General features: G+C 40.5%; 1 protein-coding gene across 1 annotated transcript; it reads right to left on the bottom strand.

The window, feature by feature from the left end:
• Nucleotides 1-141: 141 nt before the first annotated feature.
• On the bottom strand, nucleotides 142-18339 carry kcnh4a (potassium voltage-gated channel, subfamily H (eag-related), member 4a; the record flags this gene model as incomplete). The annotated part of the gene is made up of 15 exons (XM_083931273.1): nucleotides 142-1131; nucleotides 1316-1392; nucleotides 1684-1763; nucleotides 1857-2221; nucleotides 3047-3258; nucleotides 3348-3597; nucleotides 6036-6235; nucleotides 6314-6508; nucleotides 6905-7112; nucleotides 7803-7960; nucleotides 9807-10059; nucleotides 10673-10806; nucleotides 10940-11071; nucleotides 11710-11943; nucleotides 18264-18339. The coding sequence occupies 15 exons, from the start codon at nucleotides 18337-18339 to the stop codon at nucleotides 142-144; spliced, it is 3564 nt and encodes a 1187-aa protein (XP_083787399.1).
• Between the last annotated feature and the right edge of the window lie 1445 nt (nucleotides 18340-19784).

Here is a 19784-nt window from a genome sequence, read left to right as displayed (position 1 = left end):
AAAATATTCTTTCAGTTATGGTAAGAGGGTTTCAGCATTTCATCCATTCAGGCAGGGAGTATTATTCAATGGAAACGTCTTTAAAGGTACAATAATTTAGTCATCATTATCATACAGTTACACAACAAGACCCTGAGGTTGTTAGTGTGGGCTTTGTATTTCCTCTGGGTCCAAAAGAGATGTTTGAACCTCTACAGTTGGAGCATTAACGCTCGTATCCTGAGATTCAATACTGCCTGTCCTCTCTTGATACAGTGAAACTCTACAGTCTCTGTCTGTTACCTGCCCCAACAAAGAACATGCCAGGTCGTGTGTACAGTGGACGGGGCTGGATCCCACTGGGTCATTCTGCCTGGGGGCACTGATAGAGTCCTGTTGGCCCTGGTTGTGCCCCGTGTATGTTGAAGTGTGGACTGCTGGAGGGGTGTGAGAGATGAAAGTAGTGTGATACTGCGGCCGGCCAGTGTAAGTGATAGAGGAATGGCTTGGTGTCTGGGAGTTGGTCTGATTATGTGAGGGATCAGAGTTAGTTTGAACACTCAGAGACGGATGAGAGTAGCCAGAATTTACTGAGGAACCTTCTGGGTGAGAGTTGCTCATCATGGGAATAGAGGCATTGTATGGTACCTGTGGGGCCTGACAAATACTACTACTGAAGGCAGAACTGAGGCCCAGGAGGGAAGGACCTCCCCGGCCATGCAAGTGGGTCATGTAGGGAGAGTTTGGGGTTGTTCTCGAGTTTTGGAACGGGCTACACTGGCTCTGTAACCTATGAGCGGTGGCCCCTTCTCTGTCAGAGCAGCACAGATGTAAACAGGATGACACAGGGCTTGAAGAGTGCAGCAATGTGGGATTTCTGCCCTGGGAGGGCATCCCACTGCAGCCCCACACATTTCTAGCAGGGTGGCTAATTGCTTCATGATGGAGGTGCAGCCCGGTGGCAATATTTAAAGGGACATGGGGCTGCCAGTTGCTAGAGGCAGTCACACTAGGGCTGGGAACCATCTGTATGCCACAGGAATGTGAGGAGACTGGAGGAGTATGGAGCATGGTCATATGAGACTGTAGGATATGCATGATGTTGTGTAGCTCTTTGGCCAGGTTAGATACTTCTTGGTTCAAATTGCTCACCTGCGAATAAAAAGAAAATGAGGATGTAGGGTACATTTACCTTTTAACAATGATAAAAAAATATTTTAGACTGTAGAATATGCACTTTACACACTACATTTAACACTGTTACCCAAATGATATACTGTAAAGCTAATTTCCCATTTTCATATTACCTTACATTGGATCTGATATTATACCATACCTCTTCATTCAGTTGGCTGATGTTCTGTTTTACTTCCTCTGTCTCCAGAAGCAGGTTAGCACTCACCTGGAACCTGTCTGAAAAAGGATGAAATCAACAGAGCTGATGCAATACAGCTGTTCTGAGATTCACAATATAATATGACATCTATCCCTAAATGAGTGGGAGTACATGTATTGCTTGTGTATAGCAAAACAAAATTAGTCTTAAAGTGTTAAAATCTGTCATTTTCCTATGTTTATTTAACCATGCATGATTTAGAGTTAAGCATTTGTTCCGGAAAAAAAGTGTTTTAAACAAAATGTTTGCTGCCCTAATCCCAGATAGTTCTCTTTTCATCCATTGTGCAGTTTACGAAGACTTGTTACCTGTTACATTAGTCTTTGTTTCAGTCTGCTCTACATTAAATTGGAATGTGCGACCATTGTCCTCAATTCCATCGACGACCCTAGCAGAGACGCAAATCAGTGTGACATAATATTAAATAGATGCAAAAATGATTACTGAATTATATTTGGGTAAAGCAGGATGAACAGGTTACCTGGGGCTAAGGTTCAGTGGACTAGCACAAGGTAAGGACGGCATGAGTAGATTGGCAGGCTGGTGGTTCAAGCCTTGGTTGCTGGTATGACTGGGCAATGGAGGAGGAGAGAGCTCCTGGTTGTCGAATGGCTGAGGAGAGGGGTTGTGGCCTCCACCGCCCTGAACAGGTGACCGACAGATGTGGAGTGCATTGATGTGGTGGAGCTCCTCTCCTAACAGGGTGCTGAGGCGTTGCTGACGAACAGGACTGCCTTTTCCATGTAACAGAGGCATTCTCCTCTGCTGAGAGAGTCTTGTGTCTTCTTCACGTTTGGCATCTGCCTCAACAATATAGGGTAGATTATAGTCCATAGAAGCATGACCCTGAGAAGACAGTGGACAGAAATTCAGATATTTTCTTCCAATTTGTGCAACTGAATGGAAGCTGCAAGAGTCTTAAAGATTGTATATGTCTTAACAACATATACATGATTTCAGTGTACAAAAAAGGCTTAAACATATAGTTGCAACATAGCAGAAACCAAAAATAGAAATCAAAGAGCCACAATTTTGCTATTAGTAGATATTATTGTCATTTCTACTTTGTATCAGCATGCAAACAGACAAGCACGGCTAAGCTTCTTAAAAACAGTCTTTCTGTGGCAAATGATATATTATTGTACAGTCTTATTGGTTTGTAGTTCTCATACAGGCTTAATTATAGAATACTTTAGTTAACCTGTGCACTTATTTTAAGCTTAAAGTTTAATCTCTTGATTACCAATTTGGCCCTGTCTGTGTGAGCTGTCTTCGCAACATTTCTTAGCAGAATGATATATACCTTTATCTAAGCTTGATATGAGTTCTGGCAGTCAATGTACAATTTTTCACGTTGGTCACAACTGTTTAATGTTTGTTTTTTGATGTCAAGATTGTAACTGACAGACGTATCAGCTGATGAAGGTTGAAACAATTACCTTAGTGTGGCACACATACCTGACACTGCCTGGAAGACCACGGAAACTTTGTTACTCCCTAGAGATATTAATGTCAACATTATTAAGGTATAACACACACATTCTTGGTGGCAACGTATAGGTATGCTGATGTTAATGAGCAGAAGTAAAGAAATAAAACCTAGGTACATTGAAATTTATGTCTGTCTCTGCAGTGCTTTCCACTTTTTAAATGTAATAGCAAATGTCTTACAGCTTCACTGCCCTCTCTCAGGTTGTAGGTGAGGTTGTGGTGGATGTCAGAGCTGAAGCGGCTGACATACTCCGGGTACAGCCCAAGGACCTCCCTCAAAGCCCTAACACTGATGTACTGCAAGTCACAGTAAGTCAGTGCCTTCACGTCTGCATTGGTCTTGATCACCTGGTCATGTTCTGGGAGATCAGCCCCAATAAGGTCACCTTTGCCTGTAGGGATTGTCGATTAAAACAGAGGGGTTACAACAAGGTGCAGAATAAATATGACAGGAAATGGGTTACACTTGGTGCACACTGACCAAGGATTGCCAAGACAATGCCATCTTTCAGAACCTCCAGTGAGCCAGAACAGACAAAATAATTTGCCTGAAGGGCATCTCCTTGGCGTATAAGGTATTCCCCAGGTGCGCAAAAAGAGGTCTTGATGTGCAGTGATAGAGAGCGCAGACACCCTCTGCTGGCTCGCTCAAACACAGGCAGCTGCAGGATGTCTTTGTTCAGGTGCATGGCAATGTCAGCTCGCAGTTCATCTGGGAAGTCATGCAGCAGCTACGAGAGAGGGTAGGGAATAAAAAGCCTTCAATCAATCAATGTTCTAAACACTGTAAGGCACTATACTGACGTCTAAGCTCCATTAGGGAACACCTTTATTCTAACAAATGAGTCCATGAAATGTGAAAGTCTCATGAGTTGAGTTGACTCATTTCTGGTCGCAAAGCAAAAAGCAGCTCATCAACAAGACCAACTTGCAGATCTGTCCATGTATGATGTCAGAAGTGTTTTGACAGCATTTAAAGCCTAATACACCTAATACATCAGTGTAGTTACGGGTTTAAATTTGAAGAGAACACAGTTGAAGCCTGAAAAAGAGGCTTCAAGTTGTAGGTAGCTCACCGCTGCATTAGTTAAGATTGGAGTGCATCTGTTCTGTCAAACATGTGAGACAGACAACTGTAAATATGGCTGGAAGACATCTGTTGCAGGGTGCAGGAATGAACATCCAACTCTGCAGCTTTATGCAGACGTTTAGCCACTTTCAGCTCATAGTTTTAATTGTTCTGTCCACACATCAATGTCATGATTGAATTTCGTGGCTGGCTGAGGTTCAGTGGGATACTCATGTTGCTCTATTTTTAGGAGTCTCTCTCCCTTGCGGTCAAAAATTAATTGGTGCAGCTTCCATGTCCTTTTTGATCTTAAAGCATAGACTATATAAAGATTGATGGCTTGACAGCTCCCCAAAAATGAAGCAAAAACGTTTTGTTTGCCCCCCGGTGGTTGGCTGCAGTATAGGTCATAAACCCCGCCCATCATTGTTAGCATATGGGACATGTTCCAAACTAAAGTGCACTTTCTGTTCTGAATCAGGAGCGGGGCTTTAAGAGACCGGCGCTAAAACAGAATTTCAGAATAGGGTGAGGGTTAATACAGATATATTCAGACAGACAGTATGAGAAAAAATGGGTTTTTCGTAAACATGTTCTAGTAGAAACCCAAAATAGAAGTATGGACCTAAAAATGAGCATGATGTGGGACTTTTAAAATACTTCCTTTGGAAATTTATGTTTGAATACTTTTTCCACCACTAAATGCAAATGTGAATGTCAAAAAAAAGAAAAGGTGCAGATTGTAGTTATAACGGTTGATACACTCACATGATGTACCAAGCTGCTCAGTAAAAACAGACATGAGGTGTTAAAGCCAGCATGCTCAGAAATGAGTGGTTGTCTGTTACCTTCAACACTGAATTAATTAGCTACAGATGGTGGTGGTGAGGGTGTTAATGAGTATTCTTTCTCATTCAGCTCCTACTCTTGTAATTACAGGGAACCTATCCTACAGTAAATCACTTCAAACATTGCTACTGAAATCATAAGTACCCTCTACTTGAGGAAATGGAATAAGACACTAGAGAAATCGGATGGCCCACATTTTAAAGATGACATTTCTGAATCTTAAAGGTAGCACCCACACAAAATGTTGTTTTTTGTTCTTCATGAAAAAGACATTTCTGTGGCCCACACATCCAGTCCTTAACAGTCCACATACTGTACTTATTAAAGGTTATCTGTATAACTTGAAGAAAAAGCTAGTGAACTGCAGTCAGCTGTTGCTTGTGCCCATTTGCATGCACACTCCTTGGCCCCGAGCGAGTACCATCCAGAACAGTGAGATTGAAGATAGTTGACTAGCATCATGTTGGTATAATGCTTTAAAATGAATTACAATCATATTTCCAATAACGCTAACTTGCTGTTTGCAAATCTCTCCTACTGCCAAAGTCACAAAGGAAACGACGGGAGTTTCATGCCACGTAGCCAAGAACCAGCCATCTTAGGTCAGCTAACATTAGCAAGCAAGCTAACATTACCCAGTTGGCTGTAACTTGCTATGCTGCATGGATCTGGTGTTGCTTGCTTTGTAACGTTAGCTGATAAGGAAATTTGCAAGCTGCAAGCCAGTCAGATCAGGCCTGGGAGTCTGGATAAGGTAGCTGACGTTATCCACTCGTGGCAGTATTTTGTCAGCAAGCTAGCAAAATGCGGGGTCATCCCGGGTTTTGTTTCCCGGGCCAGATGTTCCCTGTTCGCATAAGCCTCTGCCTTCACAGATTTAATTCAGCATTTTGTTAGGGCCAGAGGTTAGAGTTAGGGGGTAGTGTTGGAGCTTTCCATAGACCTATTTGCCGTGGAATTCGGCACTGATTGGGTAAAAAAATAACACACCGGGGAACATAGGACCCCTTCTGTGAACAGTGGGGAACAGCTGACCTTTTTTTTGGTCTGCCAAAACCTTTACATAGAAGTCAATCCACAGGCTGTTATAGGCAACCAAGGAAGTCGGTGAAGATCTCAATTATTAATTTGAGTAACAACCTGTTTGCCCACAACACATTATTACCTGTAAAAACGCTACATACAGTACCTTCAATAGAAAAACGTTTTATTTGGTAACAAACAGTTGTTAATTTGGGATTCTTCACCCACCTCATTGGCGTTGATGCCATTGTTGACAGACCAAGTTGACTGAAAGTACTCCAGCATCCTCTGCTTCAGCATTTGAGGTAGCCGATGCACACGGTTGAAGTCCTTGAGATCCTTCATTCGGGTGTGGTAGAGAGAACGCCGTGAGTACATGCGCTGGATGATAGCTGTCACGTTACCAAAGACCACTGCGTGCATCAGGGCTGGGGGTGGGAAAGGCAGTGGTATTATGATATTCTCACAACATTTATCATAATTCTGGTATTTTTCAATAAACTCACCACCCATGAGCATAATGCAGATGGAGAAGATTTTCTCGGCGTCTGTAGTGGCGCACACGTTGCCAAAACCAACACTAGTGAGGCTGCTAAGGGTGAAGTAAAGAGAGGCGATGTAGGCGCTAGGGATGGATGGACCACCCATGGTGCGGTTGATGTATGGTGTGTCCAGACGCTTTCCCAGTTCCTGAAGCCAGCCTGGTAGAAGAGGTCAAAAGAGGGTTGTATAAGACTTTGTGGGGGGTATAAGTGACTAAACTAATGAGTCTGCTTCTAAGGATGACCCTTTCTCCTCTGGTGTGTGATATGATCGGTGATATGATGTAGAGTGATATAATGAATGACTGGTGATATAATGGAATTAGTCTGTGATCTAAACTTCCTCTGGGCAGAGAGGAGACAAGCATGACTAGAGATGTGCAGTACTGGCCCTTTGGGGTTTCCAAGAAGGACACTAAAATGTCTCATCAAACCTTAATGACGGAGGAAGAATATATTGTGTCTGTAAAAACACACACAAACACACACACACACACACACACACACACACAAACACACACACACACACACACACATACATATATATACACTCACCTATGTCCCAGGTAATGGGGTCACTGCTTTCTATCTCCTTGCGTCCGATGATGTACCAGACACAAGCCATCCAGTGAGCCAGCAGAGCAAACACAGACATGAGCAGGGTCAGGACCACAGCACTGTACTGGGAGTAGCGGTCCAGTTTCTGCAACAGGCGCAGCAGACGTAGCAGACGAACAGTCTTCAACAAGTGCACCAGCGAAGTCTAAGTGAGGAGAGAGATAGAGAGAAAAGAACATTGTTTCCCTTTTTCTATAATTTCTTTAAAACCTATTTCTACACTGTTTTATTCCACTATTGTTCTGTAAGGTTTATTTTCCAGGTTTAACCACTTTTCTCAACTAACCTTGCCTTTTAATAGTTTAGTAATATAGTAAATAAAGTTTATTTTCATAGCACCTTTACATAAATCAGAAAGGCATTAAGACATAAAAGAAAAACAAGGACAACATAAAGATAGAAATAAGCTAAAATACAATAACAAGCAGTAGATTTAAAAAAGCCCAGTTCTGTGCAATATATGAAAAGAATGAATGAATGCATAGAACAAATAAATAAAAAGTTTAACTTTACAATGCAATGGCAAAAGAAAACTCCTGATAGAGAGATGTCTTTGTGAGTCAGCTGAGGCCTGCGGCAAACTCTAATCCATGAGAAATACAAGTTTATTTGGAGGATGAAACTGAAGCGAGTAGACAAACGAGAATGCTCAGTGAAGTGGTTAAATGTAGAAGGATCTCCAGTACGATGCTCCAACTCAACTCCAGGGGCTAAACATTAGGGGCTACACTCAAACATTAGTGGCTTGTCTAAAAGTCAGTGCATTTAAAGAGACAGGGAAGTATAAAACTTGGAGACACTCTGTACTTTGAGACATGCAAAACTATGATCTTACCACTGTGATGTTGAAAGCGTAGAGAAGGTCAAAGGGCAACGCTGCGATCAGATCCACAAAGAACCAAGTGGTGAAGTAATGGAGGTAGATGGAGCGGGCGTCGTACATTACCTGACCTGACTGACTGACATAGGTGGTACGGAAATTTAGAATAATATCTGAAAAGAAGAGAAGCAAAGGAAATGTATCTGAAAACAGGAATACAAAATAAAAAAACATTTCATGAATGTACAATATATTGAGGTCTGAAATGGCAGTGTGGGAGTTTACATGGACTATAACTCAGGTACATACAAAAACAATTAAGATTAATTCATTAATAGTAAATGCTTAAGAATTCTGCGGCACAGTGGGGTGGTGGTTAGCACTGTTGCACTGTTCTGTCCTGGTTCGAATCCCAGCTGGGGCCCTTCTGTGTGGAGTTTGCATGTTCTCTGGCTTCCTCCCACAGTCCAAAGACATGCATGTGTTAATTGATGACTCTAAATTGCCCATAGGTGTGAATGAGAGTGTGAATGGTTGGAATGTCTCTTTGTGCCCTGTGATAGACAGGAGTCCTGTCCAGGGTGTACCCCACGCCTGATGTCAGCTGGGATCAGCTCCAGCCCCCCCAAGCGGTTGAAGACGGATGGACGGATGGATGGATGGTTTTAGAATTCTGATTAATTTGTAACTCATTAGACAAAAGAATAAAATGTAAAATGTGTTTTAAATCGTCATAATTTAGCTGATCTTAAAATGACAGCTGCGGTAACTGTTACAGATGTAAACACTAACTGTTTTTTGAGCATTAAAGCATGTAAACATATTTTAGTATACTTAAAATAATACATACTTTTATCCCCACTGCTGTCACCACACTGAACAGTCATAAATAGGCAACATATCTCACTCCACTCAGTCACCCCTTTGCACTGCTTGCATCTTTTGGCATTAATGTATTGTCATTGTTTGGGACTGTCTGTTTTGTATGAATTTATTTGTTTTGTGTAAATTGAACCTGCCCTGTCAAAGATGCATTTCTGTCACTTGTCGCGGACAATAAAGTTTTTCTTATCTTATCTTATGTTATCTTATCTTATCTAGTAGAAACTCAAAACACAAATATGAACCTGAAAATAAGCATATGTGCCCTTTAAAAAACTATTCCATGGACATAGGGGGGAAAATAACATTTGCCAGTCATTTTCATTACTGTAGTATATTATGCCAGTTGTAAATTGACTGATTTTTCATTTAAAAAAACATCTACAATCATCTACATTGATGATTAGAAAATACATTAAACTGCAGGAAAAAATGGCCATTAGCAGTGTTTCCTAGCAAACAATTAATGTAATAAATCCCTGGCAGTATATTTGACTTTTAACTTGCTCCTACACTAAAAAGACAAGTTATTATTTTCTTTATAGCAATAAGATTCAATCGAGAGTCTTAGTGAATTCAAATGAAGCTAGTTCAGGGACACGCATTTGTCGTAGTACTCCATTCGAAATTATTTAAAAGTAAAGAACAGCATGTGATGCCAGTTGAGATCATTTTGTTCCCAGATAAACTTGTTGAGTGATAGGGAGAGCCTCATGACAGATGTGCTACCTCCATCATGGCTATCACACTTCGTTTGGAGGAAAAGTGGGACGAAGTGAGAGAAATCTAATTATGATTCGTAACCTGGGGCAACAGAGACACCCTGAGTGGGTGAGGAAAGGTAGGAGGTGTAGGCGTGTGTAAGCCATCACCAGGGAAACAACTGCAGCTGCACTAAGAAAAATAGTTGTTAAACTGTTCTCTCTTCATAATTCTGCTCAAGATGGCTTTACATAAAGGTCAGCGGGTGTGCAGCATGTAATCAGTGCAGGAGATGTTATTTTAAAATGATAGTGGTACTAGCTACCAATTATCTCACAGAAAGAATACAAGAATACAGTCGTCTACTATCTGGTGAAATATTTGACTACAAACATTCAATGATAACAAAAAACGTTGTAATAAAATATATCATACCAAGTATGAAGAGCATCTCCACTGCTATGTCACTGCCTATAGTGCTACGGCTGACAAGTGAGTGATAATCACTGCCCTCAACATGACTAACAAAGCAGATGTCGTACGGCACAGTGACAGCAACGTAGAAGGTCGCCAGTAGAATTAGCCAGTCCCATAAGGCCTTGGAAATGCTGTAGTGAAGCAGGATGAAACGCGACTTCTTGACAGCTGCCACCTTGTACTCAGGTAGAGACGGTTTCTGAAACACACTCTGAAGGACAGGGCACATACAAGTCACATACAAATCCTGCAAGCATCATAAAGAATTTAACTATATGAGGTTTTAATCTGCAGCGCTTTCATTCACACCCCAGTGGTGTGGTGCAGACGCAGTCAGGGAGAAACTCGCTTAAGAGATCTTTTAAGTAAATGAAACCGAATTTGAGAATGAAAAAGGACAAATAATGCAAATTTTCTTCAGCACTGGCATTAATGAACGAAGCATGAGACACAGAGGGTATCCAGTACACCTACATCATCTTCCTTCTCATCATCATCATCATCATCATCACTACCATACTGTAACGTTATGAATCAATTTTGAGTAGACTTAAGTAAAAAACTATTTATTGTTCTAATTAGATTGCAGTGGTTTGAAGAGAGCAGACGTTTTTTTCCTAAGGAAAGCAGCCAAACATTGAGATTCATACCATAATTTTATGGATTTCATTGTCTTAAAGTGTAATTCCGGCACAAAATCATCCCATAACCGGTAGTTCATACACATACTCGATAGCTTATCTGATGTAAGTAAGTGCCAAAAAGGACCATGGGATGATTTTGCGTTGGAATTACACTTTAATGATCCAGAGGTTTGCACTCACATTGGTCAGTTTCCTTTTGCCCCTCTTAGTGAACAGGTTGGTAAGGTGATGCAGAATAGTCCTCCCCCTCTCTTGAGCTTGAGAAAAGTGCGATCGATTCCTTTTCCTGCTCTGGTAAGCAGCATCTGACATACCTGTGAGCAAAACCATAATACACACTAAATAAATGTATGTGCCGTATGTCATTGAGCTTCAAATTTTACAAATGAATGTGACAGCATGAAACTGTGACAATGAAATTAAGAAATGCATGTGGCCAGGCCTCACCGTCTCCTTGGCTGTAGCGATGACTTTTCCCACAAGATTCACTAATGTCTTTGAAGGACAAGAGGAACAGCACCACCTCACCTTTCTCATTTTTAATTGGCACAATATCCAGGAGGCACCAAAATGAATTTCCTGAGGACATGAAACAAGTTATTACATTGAGACTACAATGCTTAGTCCCCATGAAATAAGAAAAGGTCCTTTATTGATGCCCAGAGAGGGAATCCTGTAAATGATAATTGGGTTTCTGTTGATGCAAATGAATAACAAAGTTTCTATTCTTGTAGCTAACCTCTCCGCACCCCCTTCCTGGTGCTTTCTTTAAAAGGACCATATTGTAAACAAGTGAGAAACCATGTCTTTTTTTTCTTAAAAAACAGGTTGAGGTGCTATATAAATACTGTGGAAGCCCCTATTCAGAAACTGTGCCTTTAAAAGAGCTGTCAAAACTCAAGGGACCTTAAAGAGAAAGATGCTCAGGAGCTATTCAGGCAGAATGTGAACGCAGTTATGAGAAAAAAATGTTTTTTGAACATAAAAGCATGTAAACATGTTCTAGTAGAAAACCAATCCAAGTAACAACCTGAAAATGAGGATTCCATTTTTAAAAAAGGCCAGGAAAATGGTTTAAATTCATAACATCATCACCAATGCTCACATGTACAAATACTTTTTAGGTTAGGTTTAAATACAGTATTAAATGTCTGTGTTTCAGAGTGCATGGCCAACTCAACATCAGGACAATCATGTGAATACATTGTGATCCTCACCATTTTTCCTATAGAAGCAGAATTCTCCCTGGTACTCCTGCTGGCCCTCCAGAGCTTTGTCTACTTGTTGAATTAAACTCTCACTGGTCTCGGCTCCATGGAGGAATCTGCACGTACAAGTTTTCTGCATCACCTCAGTCCGAACAAAGCCAGTCAGCTCACAAAACCCGTCTGAGCAGTACACGATGGGGTAGCCATGACGACCCTGAGCGCTTCCCAACAGAAAGTTACTGTCTGCAAGGGAAACAAAGACTGAAGGTAAGGCTTCTACATGACCCTGAGGCAAGAAAACTATTGATTGAAAGATAATTTTGTGCTTCTCTAACTGCACAGCTGTGACACAGCTTGACATAGCTGCAGCGTGGTGACCAGGTTCTCTTCTCGTTCCCCACTTCCCCTACATACTTCAATCAAGATTTGATTTGTTTGTTGTGGCACCAACAGAATACAACGTTATTTTCAGAGTCATTCTGTCTGCCTTCAGCTCAGAGCCCTAAAATAGTCTTGTGTACATCAGAGAGGGCTTTGAAGTAAGCTGGTGGTGTGTATGAAGTCTAAGGATATATGCAGGGCTCCGGCTGGCTCCATGGGGGACCCAGCCAGTGAGGCTTTGGCCCTTAATTAACATGCAGAGCACGTTTTCATCCTGTCACTGGATTAGCAATGGGTTTTAGTATTTAGACACACACACACACACACACACACACACACACACACACACACACACACACACACACACACACACACACACACACTCGCACACGCACGCGCACACGCACACGCACACGCACACGCACACACACTCGCACACGCACACGCACACGCACACGCACACGCACACGCAGACACAAACACAAACACTATCTTTTACAAGATCAATCCATCACCAATTTCTGCCGCTTCTCTGGAACTTTGTTTCAGGGGCAGTGGGCTAAGCAAGGTAGAAGCTTACACTTGTCCCTCTGTGTTTCCCTTGGGGATCCTGAGGACCATAATGCAATGTATACCCTGGGGACTCCTACCATGAAGTGCACCGCAAACTTAGGAAGGAAACTGCGCAGAGGGGCATCCTGATGAGATGCTGGAAACATGTCATCTGGCTCCTTTTGACTCAAGTAAAGGAGACCCTGCGATACTTGAACTCCTTCACTCAGGGGAGCGACTGACTCCCAAACTGTCCTTTTAGAGAGTTTGTTTGTGTTGCTGTTGAATTGTATAATACTGACAGGTGTTTCAATAATTTTGTCCATTAATACCTATGAATGTAGGCTAAAAACAATAAGAACACCTCTATGTATAATGCAATATAGTCCAACAGCACCACAAACGACATGCTCCAAAGTGACCATAAAGTGAGAGCATCTCTCTAAAACAGTTTAAATAAAAACAGAATGTTATGATTTAATGCAGGGCTGTTGAATTAGACTTCATATGTTGTAGCAATTTGTACCTAAACGTGCAGGCACCAGGCAACCAGCTGAGACTCTAGGAAGTTACTGGTCGTGACCAAGACACTCTTATTTTGAATACTGTTTTTAACAGTACTTGGGGAATTAGATGTCACAGTGTCTGTTCTATAGATCGCGATATTACTTTGGTCCCCTTCCAGTAATCGGTCTTCATGTATACTTCTTTCTTTGTTTTCTCTTTCTTCAATTAGAAAAATAGATCCTAATCAGGACTATCATAATTGGAATGTTTCCTTACAAAAATATCACCTTTTTTTTTATTGTTCCCAGAGAATGAAAAAATGAAGCAAACGAAAAATTTGGCCCAAAAAATAACGTGAATTTTTGTCAGCATGGTGATTGTCCGAGTTTACTGGCTTCTGTGTGTGTGAAAGTGTGTTAAGAATGCATAGATTGTCAATGTTAAAGGGATTGGACTGTCACAGGACTAAAGTCGGAGGAATCGGTCGAATCCCCGTCTCGAGTTTCGACAACGCTGCTAATTTGACATTTCTTTGGATTTAAAAAGCAGCTTTTACTTTGATTGATTGATTTCTTGTTCTGGTAATACCACTGACAAAAAAACAAGAAACAAGAAAAATGTCTTTCTAACTCAGCTGAGAAATATTTCAATATTACGTTATTACATACCAGCAAATGCTCCCATAAACAACATAGATAATACTTATCTGTTTATCAGATTCTTTTATGCCCCAGAAATAATGATGAACATAATGAGCTTTGTCTATTGATAGAGATACTTGGAAAGTTTGTTGTCTTTCCTGGAAAAAAAAATATTGTTCTTAATTGCCTACACATAGCATTGAGGAGTCATTCAGGGCAGGAAGTGTGGGTGGCAAAGCAGAAGAAAATATTCATGAAACTGCAACTAGACGAATCACTGAATTTAATTTGCAAGAAGCCAGAAAGACATGAGGCTAGCTGTATGTCTCCGTTGTAATACTACGGAGAATAGTTACAAACTAAAGACTTTCTTTACATTTATTTATTAGAAGGACTGTGACAGGCAGCCATGTGCATAGAAAGAATTTACCTCAGAAATCAGTCAAGCAAGACGCTATAGTTAATGTACTATACGAACTAATGTACACAAAAAATACAAAATGTAGCTTTTCTGTTTAGGTTGTGTGGGTGATCTCCCTCTTGACAAGATATCATGCGTTAAAAAAGGATTTAGAATAAGCTGGAGAATGTATTGTAAAAATAAATATGGGGTTATTCACATCCCGGGTTTATTTTTATGGAGAAATAAAAGTGAAATCTCAGCGTCATTCAGTGACCAATGTCTGCTCTCATTCATCACCACATAACCCTAAATATCCCTTTGATAATCAGCAACATGAACCACTGAATGGTGTCTTCTTTCAATTATTTGTATCCTGGCTCTCTGAATGCAAGCGGATTCAATGTCAAGCGAACATCTTTGTCCGACTATGTTGCAAAACACCATAATGATGCACCTAGTTTTAATGAGAGTGATGCTTTGCTTTCTCCTTAAAGCTAGGGAAGTGAACACAGTATGATAATCCCATGCAGCTGCTGTGGATTAACCTGATCCATTTTATATCATTTTAAAACAAAGAAAAAAATAATTTCCGAGCAGGCAGCATGGAGGGGGTTGTTAACAATTGTTTGTACCAAAGACATGCAATTAGTGATGCGTGGATATTCTCTACCTGGTAAGTGTACATTTATAATCTCATAAGAAACTGAATTAAGATCCATCATCGTGTTGCCATAGCAATTTGTATATAAAAAAAAACCATATGCCAATGTTGAAATCTGCATCCACAGTGTTACTAATACACTGTGCTCTCTGAAACACAGCCAATTAAAGACCTGCAATATTGGCCTCATTCTGATTCATACTCAACACTCTTAAAGGATTTGAAGGACTCTTACTGCTAACGTGCTTACAACATAAAATCTAATCAGTCAGATTGTAATCTTCACGAGAAAAGGTATATCTTGGCGGGATCCCTTAGCACCAGTTTCTGGGTCATGTCTCTTAAATCAAACTCCTCCACGTTCCGCTCTTTCCTCTCCTCAGTCTGTTTCTATGCCTTCAGTAGGCTCACACTGTCAGTCATCAACGCCTGACTGGAAAAATAACTTGTTTTTAGCTTTGAAACTTACTTACAGGGATTTATTGTCAATAAGTGTTCTTTTCTAAGCATTGGTATGTTCATATGTTTTTACTTTATTTATTTTAATTAATATCAGTATTTTTTATCTTATGCATTCTATGTATTCTACTTTATCTTATTTTTATCTTCACTATAATTATTAAGTGTTATTTATGTTTATGTTTATTCAAGGTCTGTTTTCCCTTATGGTAAAGCACTTTGTGCTGCATTTCTTGTATGAAAGGTGCTCTACAAATACACTTGAGTATTATTAAGCTTAAACAGAAAATGAGTGCATGCACACAAATATTCCAATCACTAATTATCCACGACAGCATGACAGCACTTATGAGGAGGAGAAAGATGCCATTTAATGGTAATGTACAATTATATCACTGAGACAATTTAAAAATCTGCATCTATGAGGCTCTTGACCCTGCTTTCCACAAAGTGCAATATTGCATAAAGCATCAAATTAATGTTGTATTTAGCTTTGTTGTCAATTGATCAAATTAATAATTTAAGTATTTTTCGGCTTTCAAAGAGGATGACTGAGCGAGACCTCTCATAATATTTCATTGGTTCTTCATTTCTGCATAATTCATTCAATTAACTTCCCTGCAAATACCAGGGCCATGTGAATATCACCTCCGCTCACCTGAGCCCAGCCTCTATTACGTCTTCTGCATAGATATACGAGAGAGAATAGTTATCCCCTTCCCTTCAAATAGATGTCCTCACACAGAGAGTCTTTCAATTAAAGTGAGACAGATTCAAGGCAGTTCTTTAGTTTGAATAGTGCATTGCTCTGAAGCCATGTCTTGTCAGTTGGTCCATTCACCTCCCAATCAGCTACTCGGTCAATCCGCCCACCTGCACATCTGACACAGAGGTATTGTGGCAGCTAATATTGAGAAAATGTCTACCACATAAATGTGTTTGCCTGCAGGTGTATGTATAAGTGTCAGGGCCAAGGCGCGACACCGCGAAGAAGGGATGGAGGATTTGTGTGATCGGAAGATACAGACTGAGAGAGTGTCATCACACTGAATTTGTGAATTTGTTTAGTTGTAAAGGACATGCACAGTCTGACCCATACAAACATTGTCACACCTTCCATTGTGTTCTGGAAAGAGCCTGCTGATTACTTTCTACTCTGTTGATTCTGAGGCATGGGAGGGAAACAAACTAGGGTCAAAATTAATGAACAGCGGGTAAACACAATTACTGTCGAAGCATGAAAATAAACAGCCACTGTCAAATTATCACACTATCTTAATATTGCAATAGCACAAAGTGTGCACGGTCTGTGAGGGTGTATCCAGGTGCATCTGCTACATATATTCAGGCGCAGCAAGCAGCATCCAAATAATAATATCGCTGTCTGGGAGGTTCAGAGCGGCAACACAACAGCAAAACCAATTTGCATAGGTTTGTTTTAATAGTTAAATTTACATTTGTAGAGATATTGAAAGTCCTGTCATGTTTGATTCATACATTTTCATGTTTTCATTATGCAAGTAAAGCTTTGGTTCTTAAGGTATAATTTGTTGAGTGTTTAATCACAATTTTTCATTCATAGTTTTTAGTAGAATTCTGTAGCAATTGATGTACGGTAAAGTATGTTTTAATATGCTTGCTGGCAGAATTGCTTTAACCGACTGACACTGTGCTGACTGATCCTAACTGAGACACCTTTTTTTCAGCAGCGTCAAAGAAACAATTTTCACCAAAATATTAACACCTCCGTTACTGCATTTGTACAGATCTTCCATTTCCTTGCACCTTTCTTGCACCGTATGCATTGCACAAAAACACTAAAAAGATGTCCCCAAAGCAATTTCAGTCAAAAGCAACTGGACTTTGTTATTTGTCGAGGAAGACGTTTCACCTCTCATCCAAGAGGCTTCATCAGTTCATGTACGCATCTGACCAGGCTGGGACTGGTCCAACTAACTGGTGTGGAGATCCAGGTATTTAACCTCTTACAAGGCCGATGATGTCACTGGAACCATTTCTGCCAACGGCCGTCATTAGAGTGACAGTCGTTGGTGGGAAGTTGGTTTCGACTTTGTTGCTGTTGCTTTTAACTGAAATTGCTTTGGGGATAATGATGAGAACATGAGAACAATCACAGACTAAAAGAATGTGCAAAACGAATATCAAGATCACGAACATATCACAAAAGTCTGTCCTGCCACAAACATAGAACCTTGAATATTTTAGAGTTTACTGTGTGAAACATGTAAAACCATCTGAAAACATGCAGACAGTCTTAGGCAAGTGTATGGATATAATATAATTTGTTTGGTAGATTTTGAATCAGAGGAAAGATGACAGACATAAGCTTTAAGATTGTGGTTTAATGATACATTTAACATTTTTGTGTTTGTTTTAAAGAAAGACCTTGACTGAGAAATGCATGAATTGCAACAGTGAAGCATCCTAAGCAGCTCTGTATCTCAACAAGTGGGTCTTCAGTTCCAATACATCATCCTAGACTGCACTGTCCGTCTCCATTTCTAGTTCGAGTTTAACTTGCAGTCTCATAATTGGATCTCACTACACCGTTGGACAGATTTGTCAGCAGCGGTGTTTTTTAGTGTCAGTCACAATCCTAAACTAGGTTACGAAAATGCCAAAGGCTAAACTCCTAAAAGCTTAACTGGTAGAGTGGTAGCTTCAGAACTGAGAGGAATCTATCTGCACGCATCACAATTGTAATTTGATAATGTGTCTCTGGAGAAAAAGTTAGAAACCCATTGACTGCAGTATCCTGATGATAGAATACATCCAAAGAACCAGCACAACAACCAAAAATGATGTGCTGAATGTCTTGTTTGTCCCACAAAGTACATTTAAACTGCAATATAGTAATTTTTTGCCTTGACAAGTCATAAAGGTAAAGTCATAAATATTCAGGGACAACTTTAGAGGATCATTGAAATCTTATACTTACGAGTGCCATCAAAGTGGTTTGCAATGCTGTCCAAGAAGGTGTTCTGTGGAGCAAGGAGGCCCTTCATCACAGGCATCTTGTTCTAGATTAGGAGAAGGCTGCAGACTCTCAGACAGGAGTTCCCAGCAGTTTGTCACCATTCCCCAAAGATGACCTGAAAGAAAACAGTGCCTGTCCTTCGGCTCGCTTCTTACTCTTCCAAAATGTTCTGATGCAGTGCAAGTAGATTCTATTCTATGTTGTCAAGAGAAAACATGCAGTGAGTATGATTTCTTCTTCGGAAGAGAGCTCAGTGGTGCTCCTTACAGCCTCTCTCTCAGTATTGACTCAGGAGCTTTAAGGCTTCAGTTGTGCATCCCTCTGCTCTTACTGTATCACAGTGAAGCCTCAGCCTCTCTTCAGTCAGTCTAACTCCACTCACCATGGTTCCTGCCATCTCTGAGCCCCCCCCTCTCTCAGCCTAAACCACCCCTCTTTCCACACACATGAATTTATTAGTACTGTTTCTCACCTCCTCTGTCGTTTCTCAAACAAAGCCTGTGACACATGCGTTTTGCTCGGGGAGCATCCCAGAGAAGTTACTAGAAATCCATTTTTTAATCTTAGCTTTCTCTTTTCTCACTCTCAGCACCTCTATTCTCAAACTACAGGAAGCTGTTCTTTTGCTTAGGCTGCCCACTTCAAATTGTTGATCATTTATCTTTTGTATGGTATATTTATGTATACAAGAGAGAGAGAGCTAGAGAGAGAGAGAGAGAGACTCATTATGTGTTGGTCGCCATGGATATTCTGCAACAAGAAAAGGCAATGGTTAGGCTTCTTTATTTCTGCTGGACATATGGTGGTCAGAGTTCAGGCTGAATAAAGAACAGCACTGTGGGCGATGATTCACTGTCTGGCTCATGGACACTACATTACATCTGCTGCCAAGTGTGAGTTCTGTTAGCAGCTTGAAGGATCTGTCAGCCTGCTACCTGTATCACAATATCTAAATTTCAATTTCAACCTAAACTGTACACAAACAAACCCACACACACACAGTTGCTGCAACACACGGAGCATAAGCCTACATTCACACATACAAATTCACTGAGGGCATTTCTAAATAACACACACCTATTTGAATAGCATCCTTGCCAATTACCACTTTTCTCTAGGCTTCATACGGAGTGTAAAGCATCCACTGAAACCTGAAATGTCATTAATACATAGGCTATTTAATTCTACACTTATTCACGAAAAGGTCAAAAACACAGCAAATCAGTGTTAGTTTTCATATCAAAGGTATTTTAGTTTGCAAAACTTTTTTTCATGCCAATTCACACAAGAGTTGTTTTGTCAGGTTTAAAATAAACTCATAAGCAGTAATGTAAGGGCTTTGGTCAGCTCACTGTAACATCAGCTTCATATATGTGTCCCTCATAGCTTACTATTAGCCAAAGAGTACCATTTAATTGAAAGCACAACAACTCGAATGAGCATTATGAAACAATAAACCCCATTATGATACAATTTCTAAAG

Source organism: Echiichthys vipera, assembly GCF_963691815.1.
Source record: "Echiichthys vipera genome assembly, chromosome: 17".
Taxonomy (NCBI): Eukaryota; Metazoa; Chordata; class Actinopteri; order Perciformes; family Trachinidae; genus Echiichthys; species Echiichthys vipera.
This window is presented reverse-complemented; position numbering and strand designations above follow the sequence as displayed.